At 41.3% G+C, this 23,375-nt stretch overlaps 1 protein-coding gene across 5 annotated transcripts in view; it reads left to right on the top strand.

Annotated features, from left to right (window-relative positions):
• Window positions 1-22,734, top strand: part of LOC138249699 (uncharacterized) — a 200,731-nt gene extending 177,997 nt beyond the window's left edge. For 3 of the 5 annotated variants that reach the window (XM_069203687.1, XM_069203684.1, XM_069203685.1), the window contains exons 13-17: window positions 2,354-3,522; window positions 7,563-7,683; window positions 9,621-10,663; window positions 14,987-15,068; window positions 19,258-22,734. In XM_069203687.1, the coding sequence (XP_069059788.1) occupies window positions 2,354-3,522; window positions 7,563-7,683; window positions 9,621-10,663; window positions 14,987-15,068; window positions 19,258-19,901 (3,059 nt within the window). In that variant the 3' untranslated portion in view covers window positions 19,902-22,734. The remainder of the gene's footprint in view (window positions 1-2,353; window positions 3,523-7,562; window positions 7,684-9,620; window positions 10,664-14,986; window positions 15,069-19,257) is intronic. The other 2 variants (XM_069203686.1, XM_069203688.1) reach the window with 2 other exon arrangements.
• Window positions 22,735-23,375: the final 641 nt, after the last annotated feature.

Raw genomic sequence — 23,375 nt, 5'->3', positions numbered from 1 at the left:
GTCTTTGGTAGCCTCCATCTCAGAATGACTAGCTGTAGGTGTCTTTGAATGGCTTGCTCTCTAAAGCTCACTTGTCAGGATGTGTAGCACACACCCATCTATCTATTCCTTGGAGGGGTGGGAAATCTCTGGGTAAGAAATACACCACTACTTCATACTTGAGTTCTCCAACCTTGTTAGTGTGCTCGGCCTCTGTTTACTGACCCATCTACCATATCCTTGCGCTAGACTCTATTTTTAAACACTCGCACTGCAGCCTTTTGACTGGTCCAGAGCTTGACATTGTGAACTGCCAGCAGAGAGGTCGACCTAATGTCTCAATATTCACACTACCAACTTTGAGAGCTTTGTGTAGTTTCCACTGTCCCTGTCCAAGCCAAAATATTATTTGCCTGTACCACCGGCCCCTTGCTAGGAGCCTATCTTACTGGGGCTGGCCTCCACTTGGGCACTATTCACAGGTCAGCACACACCCTGAACTTAATTCTTTACTGCATTAATTGTAGACTACACTGGGACCTAGTAGTCTCCCCTTTATGGGTCACAATCTCCGGTCATCTGAGGTGGGGCTTCCTCCTGGTTTAGCCTCCTGTTTGACCACTGCCTACTTATTTCCTCACCAGGCCATTCTCCAATATTCCACTGTTGCGGTCCTCACACTTTCTTTGTTGGCTTCAAGGCTACTAATTCAGGACAAGGGAGCTCTTGTTATCTGTGACCGACTGGGCACTACATCTGTGCCTGATCAGGCCCCTGTGCTTTGGGATGCCTGCTTCCGATCACCAATAGCTCCTTTCAATCTCTCCAGTTTCCCTCTATATTGGTAAACTACAGTTTCTTTCCCCTTCTCAATTTGTACTTACCTCCAAGGCCCAACTGCTGCCCCCAAGCATGCTATTGCAGTTGAGCCGCCCTTCTCTCATTTTGCAGGGTCGTCCACACTCTGTTAGGGCCTTGGTTTCGACTCCATGGTGGGGACACCTTCCATTTGGCGCTCCATTTCCTAGTCCACTCCAAAGAGCCTAAACTCATCTCCAGGTCACATTCCCTTTTAAGTAAGGGCGGAAGAGGTGCTCTAAGCTACTTGAATGTTTTGAATGTGAGTGTCTGAAGCAGAGTACTTAGACTTACATCATCTGACATCTAAGGTCTGGCCATGACCACAAGCATAATATTGACACCATCACTTTTCATAAGTCATGGGCTTGGACTTATGGCTCATTTCATTTGGCTCTTCAGAAAAGCCTTTAAATTTAACATTCACTCTTCTGCACCTGAAGCAGTAACTCCATTGTTGTGTTGAAAAGCCATATCAAGTGGTTCCAAATCTTAAACTGGCATAGTTTAAAAAAGATGAGTGTTTTAAAAAATCGGATTAAAATTAAACACCCCAGAACAGTTAGGGCCTTACTGCGAGTGTCCCAGAAAATGGTCTGGATTTTCCCCGCCCCCCTGAGTTATTCATTCCTTGACGACCTGTAACCCCAGGGGTGGGGAAAATCCAGCCCCTTATGAGTTGGCGCCTAAGGGTCTTCTAAGAAATGAAGAATTATTTGGGCATTGATAATTCTGGGTGCAGTTCCCTCAATAATTCCAAATTTGCCACACACTTTCTCATGTATATCTTAGCTGTTTTCAGCAGCCAAATCTTTATTGTGAAAGTAAAAAAACGTATAATTCTCACTGGTAATGATTGTGAATTATTCATGAAAGGTGTAAATAGACTGAATATGCTTTCAAAATGTTCTGCGGGTGGTCAGCAAACTAATACTCTATCATGCTTCTGATTTCATAGAATAGACCTACAGCAAAGAGCTATTGTTAGGAGTAACTTGTTCACTTTCACCTTTGCACATTTTCTCAACTTAGTTTATTGGTGTAGATGCATTTAAAATATGCTAGATTAGACTGGGCCTGTGGATCGTTGAACGTTGTTATGGGGAAACATCCTGAACAACTAGGTCTAACCCACTACTTGCCTGAACCACTACTGCTAAACAACTAAAAAGTTTCTACAACTAAGTACTGAACAACTACTGTCTAAACAACAATTGTGCCTGAATAACAATTGCCTGAACAACTAATTTTAAGGTAAGGTTTTCTTTTTGGTTTTTATGGTTTATTAGTTTTTTAGAATATATATTAAAATTAGTTGTTCAGGCAATTGTTATTCAGGCACAATTGTTGTTTAGACAGTAGTTTTTCAGTACTTAGTTGTAGAGACTTTTTAGTTGTTTAGCAGTAGTGGTTCAGGCAAGTAGTGGTTTAGACCTAGTTGTTCTGTCACATATTCGTTGTTATGGATTAACAAAAAAACACAACAAGTAAAAGTGTTATTTTCATCTTTCTAAAGGAGATGAAGATATGATGAACATGCCAGAGGCAAACGAACATTCTGGGGTATATTCCATGAAAGTGGAGCCTTGTGAAATCCCAGAAGAGTCAACAAATGGAGGTGTAGTGAACACCGAGGCCAGACAACAGCATAAGATTCATTTGTTTAACTCTGAGCAGATTCAACTTGACAGGAAAGAGAATATCTCAGGCTGCGTACTAAGCTTCACTAATCAAGCTGCCCAAAAAGGAACAGAGAGATTGTTGGCAGTGGAGAGACTTTGTGCACCATTGGGTTATGAAAGAGGTTTTCTTGATAAGGTACAACTTGTTAATTCTGAAATTCGGGCACCTGATGAAGTGCACCTTTCCAAAGACAGGGAGAAAGCAGACAACAGTAATTCTCTTCAGAATGAAGAACAGCTTGAATACACTACAAGATCAGCGAAAACAAAAGAAATCGAAAGTCCCATTGTCAATGAGCCAGTGAATTCTTCAGAAGTAGTACAAGTAGAATCACAAGATAAAAAACCAGTGTGTGAGGAAAACGATTTTTTTGAGCGCAGTCAGAAAAGTCAAAGAAGAGCCTACACAGGTGTGGGACCATTTAACTGCAGCGGCTGCGGGAAAAGTTTCAGGTGGCGGTCACACTTTATAGCACACGAACGGATTCACACGGGAGAAAAGCCTTTCACCTGTGGCGAATGTGGGAAAAGATTCAGATGGAGCTCACAGTGGATAGACCATGAGAGGTCCCACACCGGAGAACAGACACATTTGTGTGCAGAGTGTGGGGAAACGTTTCATCATAGTTATGCTTTACAGCGGCACCAGCGAACTCACTCACAAGGGATCAAGTCTCAGCCTCTTGACACCGAACAGATATCTGTCAGTGCTCAATGTGTGGAAGACCTGCAGACTCTAGCAAGAGAAAAGCCATATGCATGCACTGACTGTGGAAAAAGGTTTAAACTTCTTGACTCTTTGGTTATCCATCAGCGGAAGGTTCACACCGGGGAGCGACCATACATCTGTACTAAATGTGAGAGGAGCTTCATTCGACGCCATCAGCTAAGAGCGCATTACAAAATGCACAGAGGCGAGCGCCCGTACCCTTGCTCCAAGTGTGGGAAATACTTCAGAGGCAGATCGCAGCTTATCGGGCACATGAGGACTCACACATCAGAGGTAAATCACATTTGAATTAAAGTAATTGTATTTATTTATTATGTTCTGAAGTGTGCTGACTTAATATACAAATTGAACAGATCAAGGGACGTATTAGATGAGTATTTAATGAGGTACAGTCACATACTGAGGAGTATTTAATACTTATAATGGAAGTATGAGATGACTACATAACTAGGTGGAGTCAGATAGTAAAGAGTGTTTACAACTTATAGTGAAAGTATGAAGGACTATTCTACCTGTCTCTGCTCAATCAACATGTTTGGAATAGATGGTTTCAAGTATTTTGATGGAGCGTCGATTATAATGTTTTTTTGACATGGAGGAAACAGGTCTCATTTGTATGAGTAGAAAGGTCCGTTTCCTTAGAGCTTCCCTTGAGAAGGGACAGTTAAGAGTGTTTTTCTTAAATTATTGGAGGGTTTTTGAGACTACCAAGGTCTTCAGGTGTGTTGAGCGTCTTTATGGTAACAGATCCCATTTTAATGGATCGTTTTTCTGTAAAATAGTCAGTATCTGTAAGTATAAAAATGAGGCAGACTACTGCTCAGAATGTTATTGAAGTACATCATCATGGCATCTGAATACTTAATATATTGGCTAAGTGTTTGCATTAAAATGATAAGTCAACAGGGGTGGCTCTGCCTTCTCAATGTTACTTTTAAACCAGCCGTTGGCCAGGATGTTTTGTGCTGCAGGGATTGAAAGTGCTGGGGCACTAGCCGAGGTTACTGGTTGGGGAAATGGCAACAGAAGCAGACAGTACAATCAAAGAGGAGCAAAGCAGGTAGAGCTTTATTGGAATATTGTCATCCATACGATTGCCCCACCCTCCCCGTGGCAGCAGTGACTAGAAATACCTACTGAAAAAGTGGTTATGAGTCCTGTCCTTTAGAAAGGCATGTTCAACTTCTGCCAAGCCTATGCATATTTAAAGAGAAGAGAAGCAGTGCGTGTGAATGAACCGAAGATCCTTGAGGGTTCTCTGTTATCACCTTTAGCCCAATCTGAGCCTTACCCTAACTTTGCTCAGGATGAGCATAAGTACAGAAAGGAGAAGGAACCTAAGGCAAAGAGCCCCATGATGCTTCTACGGTACCCATTCACAGAACTAGTATTGAGTTATCTTTTTAAATCAGTCACTTGACAATGCTACAACCAAGCCAATGGCACTGGATGAACTATTTGGCTGTAATTGACTCCCATGGATTCGAATATCTGAAGCACACATTCTTCTGGTCTCCTGTTCAAAATGCTGTTGTCGACACTACCCAATGGCCTCAGCAGAAGAATCTGTGCTTCTTAGTGGCAGGACCCTCTTTGTCTTGTACAACAGATCCCGAACACAGTTCTCACAAGCCATCTCCATAGGATTCCAGGATTCTGACTCACCACAATATTGGACCTGACCCACCTACAAGTTCACATTCTGCAGATGGAGATGCTCCATGTATTTAGGCTGCCTCCTCAACCTTTCATTTTAAAAACTCTTTCCTGCAAGAGCTCTGCTGAACCTCTTTTACTTTTTCTCTCTGAAGTAATTTTCATGGCTTCATCCTGTGCATGAGAGTCCAGCTGGGCCTATAGTAATTTTCCATATGAGCCTTTTTATATGTGCACAGCTGGCTATTACACTGCATCTGCATGGTCTTTTTGATATGTTCTCTATGCTAATGGATGCTTGTCAACATTACAGAAGTAATTACAAATGTTGTGAACGTATTGGCAAATAATTCCTTCTGGCTCTTAGCTTTCTGTAAATCATAGGTTGTCATATTATAAATACATCACAGCCTTAGCACGTTAACTCTATAGCACAGCTTAGAAAACTAGTGTACTCCAAGCACTCGCAGCTTCTGAAATGCGCCTTGTTTTTAGTTGCCGAAGACTCGGGGTAGCTTTGATGTACATCTGGCGCTCCCTTTTGAATATCTTCAGCAAGAGGAGGTCCTATTTAGTAAGGCCATTTCAAAGTGTGAAGTAATCACCATTGTGTGGGAAGATTCTAAGCTGTTCCAGATAGAGACAGGGGACAATTAGCACTAAATTAGCACTTGGACTCTGCCTCTTCGAAGGCATGAAGAGCATGAAGGGTCTGATAAAATCACAGACTAAGCCCAGTAGTAGATCAGTGAAATATCCAATCATGGCCTGACTATTGCCCTTCTACAGGCCTCAGAGATAGAGGCTCCTCAGCAGGCAGAGATCAGGGCATTCCACTAGTATTTGAGTCTGTTTGAGACAGCAAGCAGTTTTTAGGGTCAACAGGGTAGATACCTCAGGGTAGAAAGGCAGACCAGATTAATCATTACTCATGGCATTATCCTAGGGCACCTGGATGACGCACATCAATGCACGAGTACCACAGATCAATCCAGATCTGACAATGCAAACAACTATCCAGTGGATGACATTACATCTGTTTTCATCCCGGTGTAGCTTCTCTCTGGTCAGTAGCATTGCAGACTAGATTCATGTAGTCCCCCACTCACTTCAGGTTTTCTTTGTTGTATTCTGATTCTAAAGGGTCCTCGTGGGATGCTTCCCGCAGTTCACATTCTTCCAGGGCACTCCTTAGGTCAAGCCCGTCCTGCCTCTAAACTACACTTTCTGACAGCAACAGGCTTTGGTGACCACCTCCTCAGTGCCCTCTCTTCAGATTGTGTTATATGTGGTCTAGGGAGCAACTCTCGTGCCCTCCATAGCACCCTCTGGCAGAGTCCTATCCCTCCAGAGTAGGGACAAGACCTCAAATGGCACGTTCCCTCTCCTTGCTGGGTGACATCTTCTCGAGTAGCTGGAGATCCCTCAGTGTCTGCTGAGGGAGCGGACCTCACCACTGGGATCCTGTGGTGCAGCCAAACCCATCACCAGACCCTTCGCTACTCCAGTCACTGGCGACCTCAGCACTGAGCCCTGCAACCCCAAACATCACCAGAGGTAGGTTGCAATAAGGCTCAGAGGTGAGTAATATTTTCATGTTGATTCCATAGCTCTATTCCTCCACAAACCCTTCCACACCTTCAGCTCTAGAAGTACACACTGTCTGTACAGAAACATAGTTATCCCATGCTCTTATCCTTCTTTATATTTAGTGGTTTCTGTCTGACTTCCATATGAATCAAGAGCTTATCCTCCTCGTATTTTTCAAACCATGGGTCGTGGGCTGAAGAGACCTTCAGTAAAGTAGTTTTGCTAAAGGAATCCAAGTTCAAACTGTTGCAAGCCCAGAAAACTGCACACTCTTCTCCTATATTGTGACATTCAGTGGTTTCCTCTTCGTGAAATTATTCCAAAGGTAATAACCGTAGCTTCTGTTTTATATTACACAAGTCATAATCAAATACATGAATAGAGCAGGCACTTGAGCTTCGTCTTGTGCCGTTGCACAAATTAGCCTCTGAAAACCTCATCCAGAGTATATTTTCTATTTGGTCAAACTGTTCTTTCCAGTGTAACTCCTGGAAGCATGATTTGAGTCTACTGCTTTCCCAGTGACCTCCTTAGGGTTTTCACTTCTGTATGGAATTCATAGTTAAATCTTGTTTCCCTTTGTGTCCAGTTCTATTTTTGAATGCAGTGGTCGATGTTAAAATTTGTTTTGTTTGCTTGAAAGTCTGCATAGCTCCTAGATTCATGAACTTTCCTGGATTGGAATATTTATGCGGACATCAATCATAGTTTTCTCGTGATAATGGCCAGAATTTAAAAATGGAAAAGCAAATGTCTGATTATTCATGACCTAGTACTGTATATCAATTTACATTAGTGCATCGCCTGTGACAACACAACAGCAGAAGTTTCATTACCCATCATCCCATCCACTAATCCCATTGTACAGGTACCTCAGTGGCAGACAAAAATGATTTTAGTAGGTTGGTGCACGGTTGACAGATGTTTAGTCGTGAAATAACATGTAGGTTGATACAGCCTGGGCTGATATTTATACAGAAACTGAGAACAGCAGCTTCAGTGATCACTTTAAAAACTCTTTAGTGTTGTATGTCCAACATCACAAGCTATCATGCCTTCTTTTGCAGATAGCTAAGCCTAGTATTGCAAATCTTCTACCTAAAGAAGAAGAAAGACATTTTGAGGAATCACCGAGTGAGCGCTGTATGAATGAAATGCCAGAAAATGCTGAACATTTTGAAACAAAAGGTAAGGACATTTGCAATACATTCAAATCGTTAGCCAGCATTTTCTGTTTCTTTCTGTGTGGTGAATGAGGTGCTAGTTAGTGGTATTTAACATTTGAAGCAGTTGGTCAAATGAAGATGAACTTGCCACATAACACTTTGTGTTCTGTTTGTCAAGACTGTATCTTGCAGTCTCTTTTGAAATTGATTTCCATTTCATCTATGTCAGGGGTTCTAAACCTTTTGACTTTGGACACCCACTCAGCCATTATTGGAAGCCGGGAACCTGGCCTAACCAATTTTTACAATTTGAAACTAAAAAAAAAAACTCCATAAACAAATGTACAAATTATGAATGATTCTCTTTAATTCACAAGTGAAAAAAAAATGTGAAAAATGTAAACTGTCATTTTATTGGGAAGGTTGGAACTTTTCAAAAATTTGGTTTATTTCTAAAAGACAAAGTGACATGCTAGGCTAGCATATTGCTTTGTTGGTTTTAATCCTAATACATCATCTCTTGTTATTCTTGCATACTAGTGCTTCAGCTGAGGCCACCAACAATTGTGCAACTGTTTGCTGTGCGTGCACTGCTTCCACTATTCAACCGATGGAGCTAAGGATACCACCTCATTTTTTAGTCTCCAGTTTCAAGTTCCTTACATCTATAGAACATTTTTAAATGGTTTTGCATTCTGTTTTTTTTGTGTTTGTATGCTTTATTATTCCACTAATATTAGTTAATTACAGACCCTCAGAGTAGGTGTCACAGAGCCCCAGAGTAGGTGTCACAGAGCCCCATGCTTTGCAGACCACAGGTTAAGAACCACTGCTCTTTACAGTCCACCAACACTGCGTGAAGAAAATGAACACCCACCTTGTTCTGCAACCTCTGGCACAACCAAGTTAAAGCTCCTCTACATCAAGAGGAACATTCTGTCATTACTACTGTGTTACGTTACTCATACACTCTACATCATACCCCTCTGATATATGTAACATCCCTTATGAGTTATGCTATGTAATCCCTCAACCTTGTCATGCTTTCACCCCGCCGTCTTTAAAAGACCTATGTAAATGCTAATCCATCCCAAACCATGGAGTAAACCTGTTGCCTGGCCTGCGCAATTTGACAGAGAAATTCCCTTCCGTGCATGCACTGTCCATAGCTAATGGCAGACTCTACTTCTCCTTTTGGCTACAAGGTGTTAGCATGAAAAGCCTGTTGAGAATTGTCCTATCAAATAGTTTTAAGCTCCTATGTGAAATTGTGATTTGCTCACCAAGAAACACATTCAGAATCAGGAGTTTGCACTATTTTACTGAAAAGATTCTAACCGGGCTTTACAGTGCACCTGATTCACAAAGGTAAACTTAGACTTTTGGTCTATGTTTAGACCAAAAGTCTAAGTTTATGACTTTTAGGTATTCACAAAGGTAGGTTATGAGTAGTAACTTTGTGTCTGCACTCGTGGCGGAATCTCCACACTAGGGGCGGAGAGTCTGCCCTGAGTGCAGAAATTCCACTCCGCACCCGGAGTGTACTCTTTGCACCCAGAGTGTACTCTCTGCACCCGGAGTGGAATCTCCACACTCAGGGTGGAGAATCTGCCCCAAGTGTGGAGATTCCGTTCCAAGTGCAGACGACAGATACTGTGCCTAACTTACCTTTGTGAATACCTAAAAGTTGCAAACGACTTTTGGTCTAAATGTAGACCAAAAGTGTAAGTTTACCTTTGTGAGTCAGGCCCCTTGTGTGCATATGTACTATCTGCTTATGTGCCGTTTGCACATGAGCTGATAGTACATATGCAAATAATACGACTTGTGTGACTTGAAATCCTATTTCTAGCGAAAACGTAACGTTTCACTAGCAACTGAATTGGCCATATAGTTGTGATCAGGTATGTGTTTCAAACCTACAGAAATAAACTTGTTTCTGTTCTTCTCCCTGTGCAGCAGATGGGGGAGTTATGATGAGAGATGTGAAAGAGGAGTGTCCCAAGAAGACATCCATCAAACATGAACCGCTGGAGGTCACTTTTGGAGTAACCAGCACGGATCCACAGTGTTGCGAGGAAGACACAAAACGCCAGGATCTGCGCAACGTATTAGGTCAGCCAGAAGGGCCTGCAGGAAATGAACAGAATGAACGCAGTGCCGCTGTTATGCTCCCTGATGAGGAGAAATCAGGTTCAAGTATTCAGTCACCCACAGTTTATTGTCAAAATGTTTCCAAAAAGGTTTCTATTAAGCCCCGGCGTTTCCATGCAGGGGAGGGGCCACTTATCTGCAGCGGCTGTGGCAAAGGGTTCCAATGGAAGTCTCACTTAATTGCCCACGAGAGGATTCATACAGGGGAAAAACCGTTCACTTGCAATATCTGTGCGAGAAGATTCCGCTGGAGCTCTCAGTGGGTTGAGCATCAGAGATCTCACACCGGAGAGAAGCCGTACATATGTTTGGATTGTGGAAAGTGCTACAATCGGAGTTGTGATCTCTCCATTCACAAGAGAGTCCACACTGGAGAGAGGCCCTACAGATGTGAGTGTGGAAAAAGCTTCATTGCCAAAAAGCGTCTTATAATGCATCAAAAAATCCATGCGGGAGAGCGAAAGCATGCATGTAATGAATGTGGGGAAAGCTTTCACCACAGCTGTGCACTTCTAAAACACCAGAGGATTCATACAAAGGGAATCGCTCAACAGTGTCCTGAGTGGGAGAAGAGCTCTCCTGGTAAGCTTAGTATTGAGCAACTAGGGACCTTGCCGTACACCTGTACTGAATGCGGCCAAAGCTTCAAACTCCATGCGTCTCTGATCATCCACCAGCGGCGAGTTCATACTGGAGAGAGGCCATTCACTTGTCCAAAATGTGATAAAAGCTTCACTCGAAGGCATCAGCTCAGAACACACTTCAAAGTACATCGAAAAGACAGAGCATTGCAAAACCCCCATGATCGGTTGTCGCGGCTGGTAAAACAAGGAATATATCGAGCACAGGTAAGTTTTATGTTGAGTTCTGAATCTCTCATCACTGAATACATGGAAGTGAGACACATGGGAATTGGCAAGCTCAGACCTCTTAAATACTGTGATTAGGCCTTGAATATCAGAAAAGCATCAATGAACCTCATTTGTGTTGTATGAGGGTCAACCTATCACAAACCTATCACAATAGCATCTCTCTTCCTATGGCTTTAAAAAATTGCAATAAACGTGTACCAACAGAAGTAGCTTTTGCTATATGTATTTTAAAATGGCTTAACATCATTACCTTTAAATAAGTGTAAGTCTTGAGTATTTCAAGGCAGCTGCTATTAATCAGCCATGTATGAGTAGCTGGTAGCCCGTGCACACCCATTATTATGATCTTAAGTTTTATTTTCTTGGACTGCTATATTGTGTGGACTTGAATATTTTGCTAAAGCTTCTAGCTGTTGCTGCAGCCCCACAAGAGTGAGGGCAATCAATACTAGATCATCTGCATACACTAATGATTTCCCAATTTCGAGGAAAAGGATGGAATAGTTTTAGAAGTTGGGAATTCTGATATAGGACAAGAATAACAGGGGAGCAAGGACGCACCCTTGTTTTAAACCAATTGCAACAGTAATTCAGGATGTGAATTAATCACTTGTCCCCAATAATACCATAACCAGTTATCTGAACGCAGGCTGATTAAAGCCTGCGGCAAATATTTGAAAGTACTCAAATTCTTTACCTTTTGTCAATGTTTTGGTCATTTTACTCAAGGAAACGCACAACTAAAATTAGTCTACATAAGCAACACATAATTTCAGTTTTACTCTTCTTTTCATATTTTACACACAGGAATTTCAGGCATGTAATATTACTAACTGTTGTACAAGAAGAATGAAACCCCACCTGTCCAAATAGAAACAACTGTCTTTCCGTTATCTAATTCTCCAGCTGGTTCAGGATAACTTTAGCAAGCACTTTCTCAGGGGCATCTAGCAAAGCAATGTTCAATAGTTCAAAGGGAAATACCTTTTACCTTTTAATAAAGCAATATAACATTCCTTTCCAAGAGTCAGGAATGTGATTAAATGTCATACAGGAGATAAAAAGTGGTTTAAACAACTTGGCCCATAGGTAGGGCAGATTTGAAAAAATGGCTAGTATACCACTGGGTCCTGGGCCCAAGAATTATTCACGTTAGAAGTGATTTCACTTGTAATTTCTTCAGTAGTCAGTGATGAAGTACAGTTAATGTGTTCAAAATATTTGATTCCCAGTACAAAATATCAAAATTTGAATAACAGGTGGCTTCTTGTGTGGCATATTTTGTTAAAAAGACTTCTAAAGAATGGTACCGTCTTCTCCTAGGTTGTCCTTTATCTCGTTTCTCTTGCTAAGAAGTGGCTGTCCTGTTAAGCACTTTTTTACTACAATAGTTATTCAGGAATTGAACTATTGAAGCTCTGATGGTAGGAAAAAGGTCATCTACTGAAGCCATCATGTTAGAGAAGGAATCAATATTTACCGTATTTGATTTATCAGATTAGTAATGGTAAGAGGGAACCTATCTCCAACGTCATCCTTATGATCCCCACTCCAAGTGTATAAGTGATTAGAACAGCAGCTATACGAATGGAACTGTAGGCGCAAAAGAACAATAAAAGGCTTTTTGCATAAATAAGACTAATTGAGAATGATCTCTAAGAGCAAATTACCTTAAACTAAAAAGAGTTACAATATTAATTCCTACATAGCAAGTGAATATGTAATTGATTAATGAAGTGAGATCTTTTTTATTCTAGACAAAATCCCCAACATGATTTTCTTCAAATCGACCCTTAATCAGGGCCATATTGAACTTCAAGGCCCAAACCAGCAAATTTGCTGCACACTTATCAGTACACCTATTTGGCAAAAGTAGGGGATTTAAATCCCAGTCTGCATCCAAATAAAAAAAATACAATTATTGCATAAGTAGGTTGTAATCTGAGAATTAAAATCCCACAATATAATAAGAATGTCACGTGGTTTAAAAAAAAAAAACTTTAACTTATTTAGAACTGAATATATCATGAGGAGGAAAATATATGCTCCTGACCAGCGTTCTTACAAAGTCATTTATGCCTGCAAACGAAATATAGCTCACAAGAGCATAGGAATAAACTAATTCTCACTTAGACATAAACCAACTAAAATAAGAACTGAGCAGGATACTTGGTATTTCTTCCAGACCTAGGATTCATTACCAAGTTCATTGCGTTTTTTTCATTTTCTTCTCCATCATTTTGTTCCTCAAAATTAACATTAGCCAACTTGGAATTTTGTAAGGTAGCTGAATGGTAACTCTTGGTTCGTCAGACTGGGTTTCTCCAACTTGAAAATTAGTTTAAATGGCATACACCCTGATAGCCCAGTTGGTTGTATGCCCTTTACAATGATGTACTTGATTGCACATTAACCAAACGTCTTTACCTTTTAGTAATCCATACTTCTCACAGTACAAATCCTTAGCAGAAGGCAGAGCCATGGATTAATTTGCCATTATTCTAGAAAAGCAATAAAGTTCACCCAATCCATAGCCATTTTTATCTATAGGATAACCAGTTATCATAAGGCAGCACCAGACTAGGTGGATATCACTCGTGTAAATCCTGCACTGTCGATGTAATCTTTGTAATGTCGGAACGGATTTCACCTGAGTCTGAGAGTACCCCAGGTCCTACTTTATTCCTTCAGTGGTCAATTTGAAGTGACATCACTTGACACTCCTGGAAAATCTGGAACAAAGTCATATGGCTTCTTAAGACCTTCATATAGAGTAAACAGAATTTCTTTGCCTCGTGTATTCCTCCAAAGCATTCTGATACGGCTACAAAATGCATGCAGAGTTTTACAATAAACTAAACTAATAAAACAGTGACATTCACATAGTTTTATCAGCCTTCATTGTTGACTTTGTGGCCTTCATAACTTACACAGCTAGTCCAACAAACGGTATCAAAATGAATGTTATCAAAACTTGCGTCTGGACAGGGGACCACACAACCAGTGAACCGGTTCAAGTTGTACCTTACAGTACTTTGCAACGAGAGCCCTTGCACCTACGCACAGTTTTGTTCTGAAACACAGAGGTGAGAATGCAGAGGATTGCTTCGAAGTGGCTAATCAACTTTAATGTGAGTCCTCAGCAACAAGGAGTAGTTGGTACTAATTGGGTACATCGGTCAGCTGACTACAGTTATACCCTGTGAGCACTTCAGGCCAGAGCCTGGATTTGTCTGTAGGTGACATCACATAGCACATCTGAAAATTAGACTAAAAAAATCTTTGGAGGCAGCCCTAGAGTCTTACTTCTGCTGCCTCCCTGAATGTTTGACTATGAAGGCAGTATCTGGAGGAAAGAAATTTCCATGAACGGGTTGAATCTCCAAGAAGAAAATCTCTTTGAAGAGTCTTCAGTTCAGTTTTCAGCAGCGTAAAAAATACTATTTCAGGAAATCCCTTACCAAAAAAATGTTTTCACAGGCAGGAATAGGAACAAGGGCTCACATGAACCTTATGTGAAAAAAAGGCCAGCTGTAGATGTTCTTGCTAAAGTTGATAAGCTACCAGAGCCTTGCCTAACAAAGTTATATTCAGACTGCAAATAATTCCCTGATAGAGACCAGCATATTCCTTTTCTGATGGGTGGAAAAAATAAAAACAGATGTAAAGAAGAGATGTTCTAGGGGTAAAACTCAAGATTAGGCTGAGCTTTCAAGATATATTCTCTTTCTTTCTTAAAGCACTAGGCCACCTACATTGGTAATTCTCCAGTGACAGTGGACTTACCATATGGGAGATTGAAGGTCTGGTAGTTTTTGAGTTGAGTAACATACTACATAATATGTGCCCAATGAACCCAGTAGGAAATGTTACCTGAAATCTCATTCGTATGTCTCGATGATATTCTCCCAGTAGGCTGTTATTCACAGACTTGTCTTCCAGCACATGGCAATGGAAGTGTCAATTTATATCTATTATTCTTATTCTCACAGTGTATGGCCTCGATGCCAAGTATTTAGTAAGGACTTTTGGAACAGGAGAAGGATGCAAGTGCATCACCATCTCTGCATTGTTGCATTTAGCCACCAGTCCCAAGATCAGCCCCAGGTGGAGACATCTGTGAGGACAGCCCACCACCACAAGTTATCAGTTGTGAGCTTGCTGTTATTGTAAACAATATGCCTGCCCATTCCATCCTCTTTTCTGTTTGTTATTTCTTTAGAACTGATTTCACCAACATTCATAACGTGTTCTATAGGTTTTGAATCAGAATTGTTCATTTGTTTTTCTCTCGTGCAGGTCTCCTCAGGAACGTTTGTTACCTTCCACCGCGAGAACCCATTGCCACCGAAGAAACATTTGGATACAGTGTCATTAACAGGTAAAGATTCTGGCACTTTATGAGCCCCGCAAGCTAATTCCCTCACTATAGTGGACTGATGTTCGGTGTGATGTTCATTGCATCTACTAAAATTCCTGTGGGGGATCGTTATTTATCCGGTGTGGTAAATAGCCCATATTATAGGTTTTTTCCCCAAGTAAAGGGGGATAACATGCAGATTTTGGTGCTTACCCCATCAAAATCCACATGCCCCAGTAATTAGAGGGCTTTGTCCACAAGTTCAATTCCGGCAGGAAATGTATCTCTAAGGGTCGGACTTTATTGCATCTGATAATTTGTGGGTGTGATAAAGGACTTGATTTAGATCTCGGCGGAGGGAATACTCCGTCTCAAGCGTGATTGTGAAAGCAAGAGGACTGAGAGCAGGGCCGGTCGAAGTTGGTGTGGGTTTGATGCTCCCTCCACCTGTAACCAGTCAGTTCGCTCCCTTCCTCGTGGCTAAATTAAGAGTCCATTGAGCGGACTGAAATCTGGCAGACTGAACTACCACTGGATCAGGTGTGAGCGAGGCTTTGTGGAATTAATATCCGTAGTATACTAGCACTGAGTAAAGGAACTCCTCACAATTATTTTTTAACAGTATTTAGAGACACAATATCTGCTTCTCACCTAATAACCCTTTGCAAATCACTGTTGGACCTTTCCCAAAGAAGAAAGGGCTGAAAATTAATATTCTTCTGTTAACCCCATCAATAAGTTTTCCATCCCAAAACCAAAGCATTTAATAATTTGATAAAATGTTCTGCCATTATGCATTACACAATGATGTGTATTAAGCTGTTACTCAGCCATTATATTGAAGGCTGACTGGTGATAGCTACATATATATGGTCCACATGTGCAGAGTATTGAAGATGCAGGTTAACAAGATCATATCAGTTTAGAAGAAAATGTGTTAAATAGTTGAACTGCGTGGACCCCCATAGTTGATGGTAGTAATTTCGCAATGATGGGTGCCACGCTTGACTTGATCACTGTAGTTCCAGTGACACCTGCATGTCTTAATAAGGTTTTCAGCAGCACTTTGTGGGTGACGATATCAAAAGCCACTGAGAGATTCAGAAAAATGAGAGCACAGGCAAGTCCCTGATCAGAGGTCACAAGGTTTTTCCCTTCGATGATTAGTAGCACTCTTTCCCTTCCCCGTTAAGGAACATAACACCCGCTGAAGATCAATGAATCAGTGGTTAGTTTTCAGTTGTGGTGGTTGGGCAGTTGTTTGGTCACCACTGTTTCTGATGCCTTTGCAGTGAAGGGAACGCCTAGGATGGGGTAGTAGCTGGAATGGATTTCTGAATGTGAATATGTTTGTTTGGCATAATGAAAGCAGGTTGGGGTTTGTGAGACACCACGCAAAGATAGCGAGGTGTTATGAGATTGTACTGATCAGGGCACGAGAGCAAAAGCATACATTAGTGATTCTTTTCATCGCAGATGTTCGTGGATGGTGATGCTTATTTTGGTATGATAGAACAAAGGTGATATTTGCCTCATGAACCAAGGTGAAGTGGAGTGAGATCTTGCACTCAAGCTCTGTTGTGGTGTCTGGGCCAGAAGATGTATGAAAATGTGCAATAGGGGGTGGGGTGGGTGTAGGATTGCAAAAACAAGTATCAGAAGAAGAAACAGGATTTTGGCTGTACAGGTTTGGACGTAGGGTGAAAATCATAAAATATGAACAGTTCTTTTGAAGGAGTCGCTGAGTTAGTCATTCTTGTATAGATTGTATATTTATTAGGCAGGCAGACTTGCAGCCTCTAGAATGTATATGACGGGTGGTGCTGACTGCTGGAGATTGAGTTTCTGCCTTCAATCTTTATTAAAAGGTTCTGCCCCTTTCTTTCATACAGTAGTTTAAGAGATGTCTCCATTCTTACTTGTGCCTTGAGAATGGCTAACCGATTGAGTGCTGTGGTGTAGTGTTTATTTACATTCCTCGATCCTGAGTTTGTAAATGTCCGTTTTCTGTTTCATATGAAGGTGGTGGCCATGTTAGGTTCTCCCTTAGGTTTTTAACTGGGCTTGTTTGTGAGAGCACTAACCAGGACCAAGCAAGGGGCTTGCAACTTGTGATCTGAATTAAAGGGACCATCAAGAACAGAAGGCTGTGTCCAAGTTAGTCGCTGCTTTCCGAATCGATTGAGTTTGGCCAAGGTAGTCCATTGTCATTTATGATTACTTAAGCAAATGCGTTAGCGAGTTCATCAATGCAGATGTTCTGGCAATTCATAACAAAGGCCCTTTCAAGAAAGGGATTGGATGCTGTTGGTCAGGTTGAAGAGGTCATCTTGTAAACTATCAAGTTTCCTTTTTGGTGGTGGGTAGATAATAATGTCTATGAAGGAGGAGATGTGCTGGTGGTACATTTGTGTAATAGGCACTGAAAGGAGTCAAAGGGCCTGATTTAGAAATTGGCTGGGGGTTGCATTGGATGAAATGGATTTAGATTTCGGCAGGCGGGATAGCCGTCACTGTTGTGATGGAGAAACCAGTCAATCAATCAACCAATCATAGCATTTGTAAATCACTGCACTATCACCCCTAAGGGTATCTGGGCGCTGAGGGTACTGTGTCTCCCTCAAAACAAACCTCCACCAATATCTAAATCAGGCCCATAGGTCGAGTCTTGCACTTCTTGGTAAGTGATTAAAAAGTGTTGAATTTGGACCACTACACTTGCTCTTCCCTTTACCCTATTCTTCGTCAGGATGCAGTAGTTGATGGAGTGGATGTCCGTGATGTTTGAAAAGGGGTTGTTAAAACGTGTTTCTGTGGTAGCACGAAGGTGGGGAAAACTATCCGTGTTTACTTTTCAGACCGAGCTTTCAAAAGTGATCCTGCAAGAGAGGTAGAACAGTGGTTCTTAACCTCTGGTACACGGACACCTGGGGCTCCTCAACACCTACTCAGGGGGTCCGCTATTGTTTAGAAAATAAAATATTAAAACATTATTAGAGTGTATGTAAATAAAAAGCAAAATATAAAATTGAACATTTTAAAACAATCAGTTAATGTGAAGAAATTTGAAATTGGAGGCTAAAAATGAAGTTGGTATGCTCAGATTGATTCATGGGAATAGTGAAAGTGCATCAAACAAAATTAAGTGTGGACGATGAGTAGCCCTAATTGAATTTAGAAAAGCTCCCACCTTCCTATTTAAATAAAAAAACATTTTATTTTTTTTTAATTTGTGAATTAAAAAATATTTCATCATCTATCTATTTGTTTGATGAGTGCTTGTTTCTGTAATTTTGTGTATTGTTTTGAGGTTCAAATTATCGAAATTTAGGCCAGGGTTCCTGGTTTCCTATGATGACTCACTGGGGGGTCCCGGTAATCTAATAATGAATCGTTGGGGATCCCTGAATTTCAGTAATGATTATGCAGGGCTCGCAGGCGTCAAAATTTTAAGAACCACTGAGTTAGATGTTGGAGAATCCTAAGTGATGCAGGCTTAACTTTTGTTAGGAACAATGTTTGCATACATTAGTAATCTTCAGTGTTGGTGGATGGGTTGATAGCTTTATCACCGATGCTCGTAGGTTCAGAAGGAAAGCCTGGGGCTTTTGAAAGGACAGTGTTCTGGTCCTATCCTGCGGGATCTGGTTGGGGTTTGGTGTCATCCTGGCATAAGTGTGCTTTACTAATTCAAAGAGTTGGTCAGACAAATTGCTAAATATGGTAGGTATGAATCATTATCTTTCTATTGTTACACATATGAAAGTGGGGAATGTTATTCCCACTTGTAGTACTGTACAATTTGTTACCCTCTGCATTTGCTGACCTTGCTGGAATTGAGTACTACTAGTAAAAAGTCACGGTCTAGATTGATGTATCATAAATGATGTGCCTTTTATAGCCAAATCTCATGAGGCTGATGCTGTGCGTGGAAGTGGGTGTCATGTTTGAGTCGATGTAAGAATATGTGGCAGGTGACTTCCGTACTATAACTAAGGATGAAGCATTGTTCCAGTACGTGTTACGGAGACAGCTTCTAGGTTTTCAGAAGGCTTGAAACTGTCAACTAGGGGATAGCTGAGGTTGGAATATCAGGTTAGTAAATTAGGTGGAGTTTCAACAACGTCCTCTTCTTAAAGGAGGTAATACAGATAGTTTGTGTGTCCGGCGTCAGGCTTACTTTTAATATGTGTTTTTCTGTATCCAATAGGTGACAAACTGAATGACAGATTGGAAGAAAAACATCTTGTGGAAAGCCCTGTGAAACTGGAGACTGTGAAGCCCATATCTGGTTGTACAGATATTTCTGGATCTCTAATCAAAACCACTGACAATATGCAGTTCACAGAAAGGCAAATGTCACCAGCAGTATCGGTGAAGTGTGAAGGGGAGGTCAGTAACCCACCTACTCGACAGCAGAAAAGCGAAACAGAAAGGGGAGCACCCAGAGAGCTTGTAAGCTGGGAACATCCGTACAAAAAGGCGCCCTCACCTGGAAAAACCCCTGCAGTAGAGGGACCACCTTTCATCTGCAGTGGTTGTGGGAAGATCTTCCAGTGGAGGTCGCACTTTATTGCACATGAGCGTATCCACACCGGAGAAAAGCCTTTTACCTGCAAGGAATGTGGGAAAAGCTTTCGATGGAGTTCACAGTGGAACGATCACCAGAAGTTTCACACTAGCCAGAAACTGTATACATGCATGGAGTGTGGGAAAATGTATAAGCAGAGCAGTGAACTTGCGATTCATAAAAGAAGTCACATGGGAGAAGAACCCTACAAATGTACTGATTGTGGGAAAAGCTTTTCCCTAAAGCAGCGCCTGTTGATGCATCAGCGGGCCCACATAAGGTAAAATCAGTGACTTGTTTTAGCAGGTTAAATGCATCAGGATTTCAGGTCACTTGATACCCTGTTCATTGGCAGCAGGTATATGTAATTTCATATATTGTCCGGGTTACGGAGCTTCAAGCATACCTACTTATACTGCCTGCTAGTACAAAACTGTACGAGCTCAGGAAGCAAGCTCTCTGTGTTGCTAAACATGAGCAGTGATAACTTGTTGGACTTCAAAAAAACCTGTGACACACTAGCTTAAACCCTGTTGCTGTCATGTTGTATTTTAACTTTCTTTCAACTTATAAATGTATTGATCTCCTTGGGTATTTCAAAGAGCTTCCAAACTTCTTAGAAAGTATTTGGATTGTGTAGCATGTGCCCAGTGACCATTTTGTCTGCCGTATGTACCCTTGAGGCAGCTCTGCAAGCTGTGGGTGCTGTCCTGTGGCGGTTTGTAAAACTGGCTATCCAGCAGAGAGAAGTACCTTGTGCAGTTAAAAATGTCACCCACAACAGATTTAGATCTTCTGCCTAAGGGGAAAATCTCTCCTCATCCCTGACCTCTCACAGTTAAATCTGTCACTGTACCACTTGCAAAAAGTGGTTACATTTTCTTAGGCTTCTGAGAATTTATGCAAATGACAGTAGTGGGTGGGATTATGGAAAAGCTTCCCAGTCTTTAATAAAGCAGATATCACAGATGGCCAAACAGCAGAGCACCCTGAATGAAAATTCGGGAATAGGAAAGCGCCTCCTGCATTTACTCGTTTTTTTTTTCATCTATCTGTAGCAGTGGGGATCCACTGACATAGTTATCTTGTAGAACACATGTAACCTATCTGAATTTTTTAAAATTCCTTCATTAGCTTTTTCTAAGAGAAGAAAAAAAAGACAGCTGGGTGAAAGTGGCAAACTGTAAAAATCCCACGGGTGACCCAGAACCTCTCTTCCTCAAGACCTATAAACATAGCGTGTGGAGGTTCTTTTTAAATACAGATCATGACAATCATATGTATGCGCAATGCAATTGTGTCAACATTAGTTGGATTAGAGGTCTACACTTTTTAGGATATCAGTGCATCTGGCAGCCTCCCTGAAAGTATAACACTACAAAACATTCCTATACCATGTAACATGAAACCTACATTTGGGATTTTCTTGCAAATTACGATAAGGAAATGAATATAAAAGGAATCAAGATACTGTGTTTTTGACAGCCAGATGCTATTGATTTTGTTATAGAAAGCAGAACAAAAGAAATTTACAAACCAAGCTTGCAATGCTTTCATGTCAGTGGCATTTGGCAGGCCGTCAAGAAAGGGTGGGTACAACTGTCACAACACTAAGTAATGCTAAAGTCAGCATCACCGGGAACAAGGTGTTTATTTGGACCACTTATGGGAGTCTTGCAGAAACTCTGTCAGCGTGTGGCCTGTGTGTATTCCGCAATGCAGTTGCTTTTATCCTTGTGTAGCCTGAGCATCGGATCTCCTGGGTGATACTCTCAGTGCTGTTGTAAGCATTACAATTGTCAATTTTATAAGGAGGTGTTTTTTCTCAGTTCACTAGGAATCCCACCAGCCATTCATGTCATGAATATAAGTGCATCATCAGGACAAAGCATCTGTATGTGTAAAGCTAGTGACCGAAGCTTGAGTAGGAACTGAGAACACGGTGTCATAAAATGTATGGTGTAGATGCACCCTGTAGTTGTTAGCAGCACTCAGTTTAGATGTGGCTTGGTGGATCAACGTAAAGGTGCACGTCTGTGTAACATCATTTCTTGCTTCAGTTGATGAGAAGCCAACGTAAAGAACAAAAACGTCCCCATCAATCTTTGCACCAGGGAAGAGCTGCTACCAGAGCTACACCATTAACATTATAGTGCATTGCAAGACATCTCCCTCAACTTTGAGGTGGTGACTGGAGCACTTGCAGATTCCAGTTTTTCAGTTAAACATAAACTGCTCCTAATATTCAGACCACCATTTGAAACCAGACTGTGATGCTCGCCGTTCTCTTCTTCGTATCACTTCCTGCCCAGATGCACACCCATCCAGACAAAAACAAAGTGAAGTTTTGTAAGCTCTGTTGATGTTCTAGAGTGTGGACGGTTTTATCAGAGTAACTGCTCACTTAAAAGCTACCCGGACCACCGCTTACAATCAGTAGTGTTTTTTCGGGGTGTGTTGCACTGTTTAGGTTCCTCAAAGTAGTTTTTCCCCACCATTCTTTGAAAGTACTCCTGCCAAACAAGTGATACTTTGTGTAATAGAAATGTTTAAAATAATTATTTTTTTCAAAGCCAGAGGTATTTATATTTCTTTCCCCAACAGTCTGTCATACCCCGTTGCTGTGTGTACAACTGTTTCGTTTTAAGGCGTTTCAGTTAACTAACTAATCCTTGTGAAGTTATAATAACTTTATCAGTTTGATGGCAAATGTCCCTTTCAGGATGTCTGCTTTATTTACAACTTCCGCCCCCTTCTTCGACTGAGGCCAGTTTCAAAGGAAAGAAGAGCAAACGCCATGTTGTGTGCCCGTGGACAACACAGAGTATATTGTGACAGTATCGTTGGCTATGTTAGCCTTTGTTGCTCAAGGGTTGGCCAGTAAGTGCCGAAGCATTTGTACTTTGCCACTTTGCCCCTGCCACAGACGTTCAAAATAGGAACTTCAAGGAAGTATCACAACCACAACTGTAGTGTCAGAACTGTTGGTGTCCTTGTTTTTTGGCTTTCTTTTTCTATTTCTTTGTTGCATTCTTTGTTGTCTTTTCTAACCTCACATTTCAATGTATTCAAACTGTTTAGCAAAAAGAAAATTGTAATAAAACCAATACAATCCTTCTAGTGTTGTTGTCTTTAGTCTTGATGGTGACTGGTTTTAGTGAGTCACTACTGAGAAATTGCTTTGCAGCTACAATAATAGTTTTGAAATTGTTTGTAGTGTACACTGCAAACCTAATACTTTCTTGCTGCATTTTTTAGGCAATTAGGCAGGAATGAGGCAGCTAAAGTTTTGTTCTCAAAAGAAATTCACTTGTTTCATCCTGCAGACACGTGACGCAGCGACATTAGGTCAAATCCAGCGTCAGCTTGTACAGATCAGAATTAAGCAACTTCCATTATGGTCACTGTTGTGTTGCACCCTCACAGTTTGGCAGGAATCTTCGATTCTGTTCAAACTGTGGATAAGGCCCTTTCCTTGATCCAGTTGCATCTTTTCTTCCCTTTCAAGACACATGGGATGAGTGCCATCAGATTAGATTGTGTTGTTGTCACACATTGCTGTGGTACTACTAATTTGATTAATTTACTATTTCATATATATATATATATGTTCGATGGCATGTGTAGCTGCAGATACACATGCTGTGCCCAGTCCGCCATCTGGTGTTGGGCTCGGAGTGTTACAAGTTGTTTTTCTTCGAAGAAGTCTTTTCGAGTCACGAGATAGAGGGACTCCTCCCATTTCGACTCCATTGCGC

Source organism: Pleurodeles waltl, chromosome 8, assembly GCF_031143425.1.
Source record: "Pleurodeles waltl isolate 20211129_DDA chromosome 8, aPleWal1.hap1.20221129, whole genome shotgun sequence".
NCBI classification, from domain to species: domain Eukaryota; kingdom Metazoa; phylum Chordata; class Amphibia; order Caudata; family Salamandridae; genus Pleurodeles; species Pleurodeles waltl.
The sequence above is the reverse complement of the archived record's forward strand: the minus strand, read 5'-3'. Positions and strand labels throughout refer to the sequence as shown.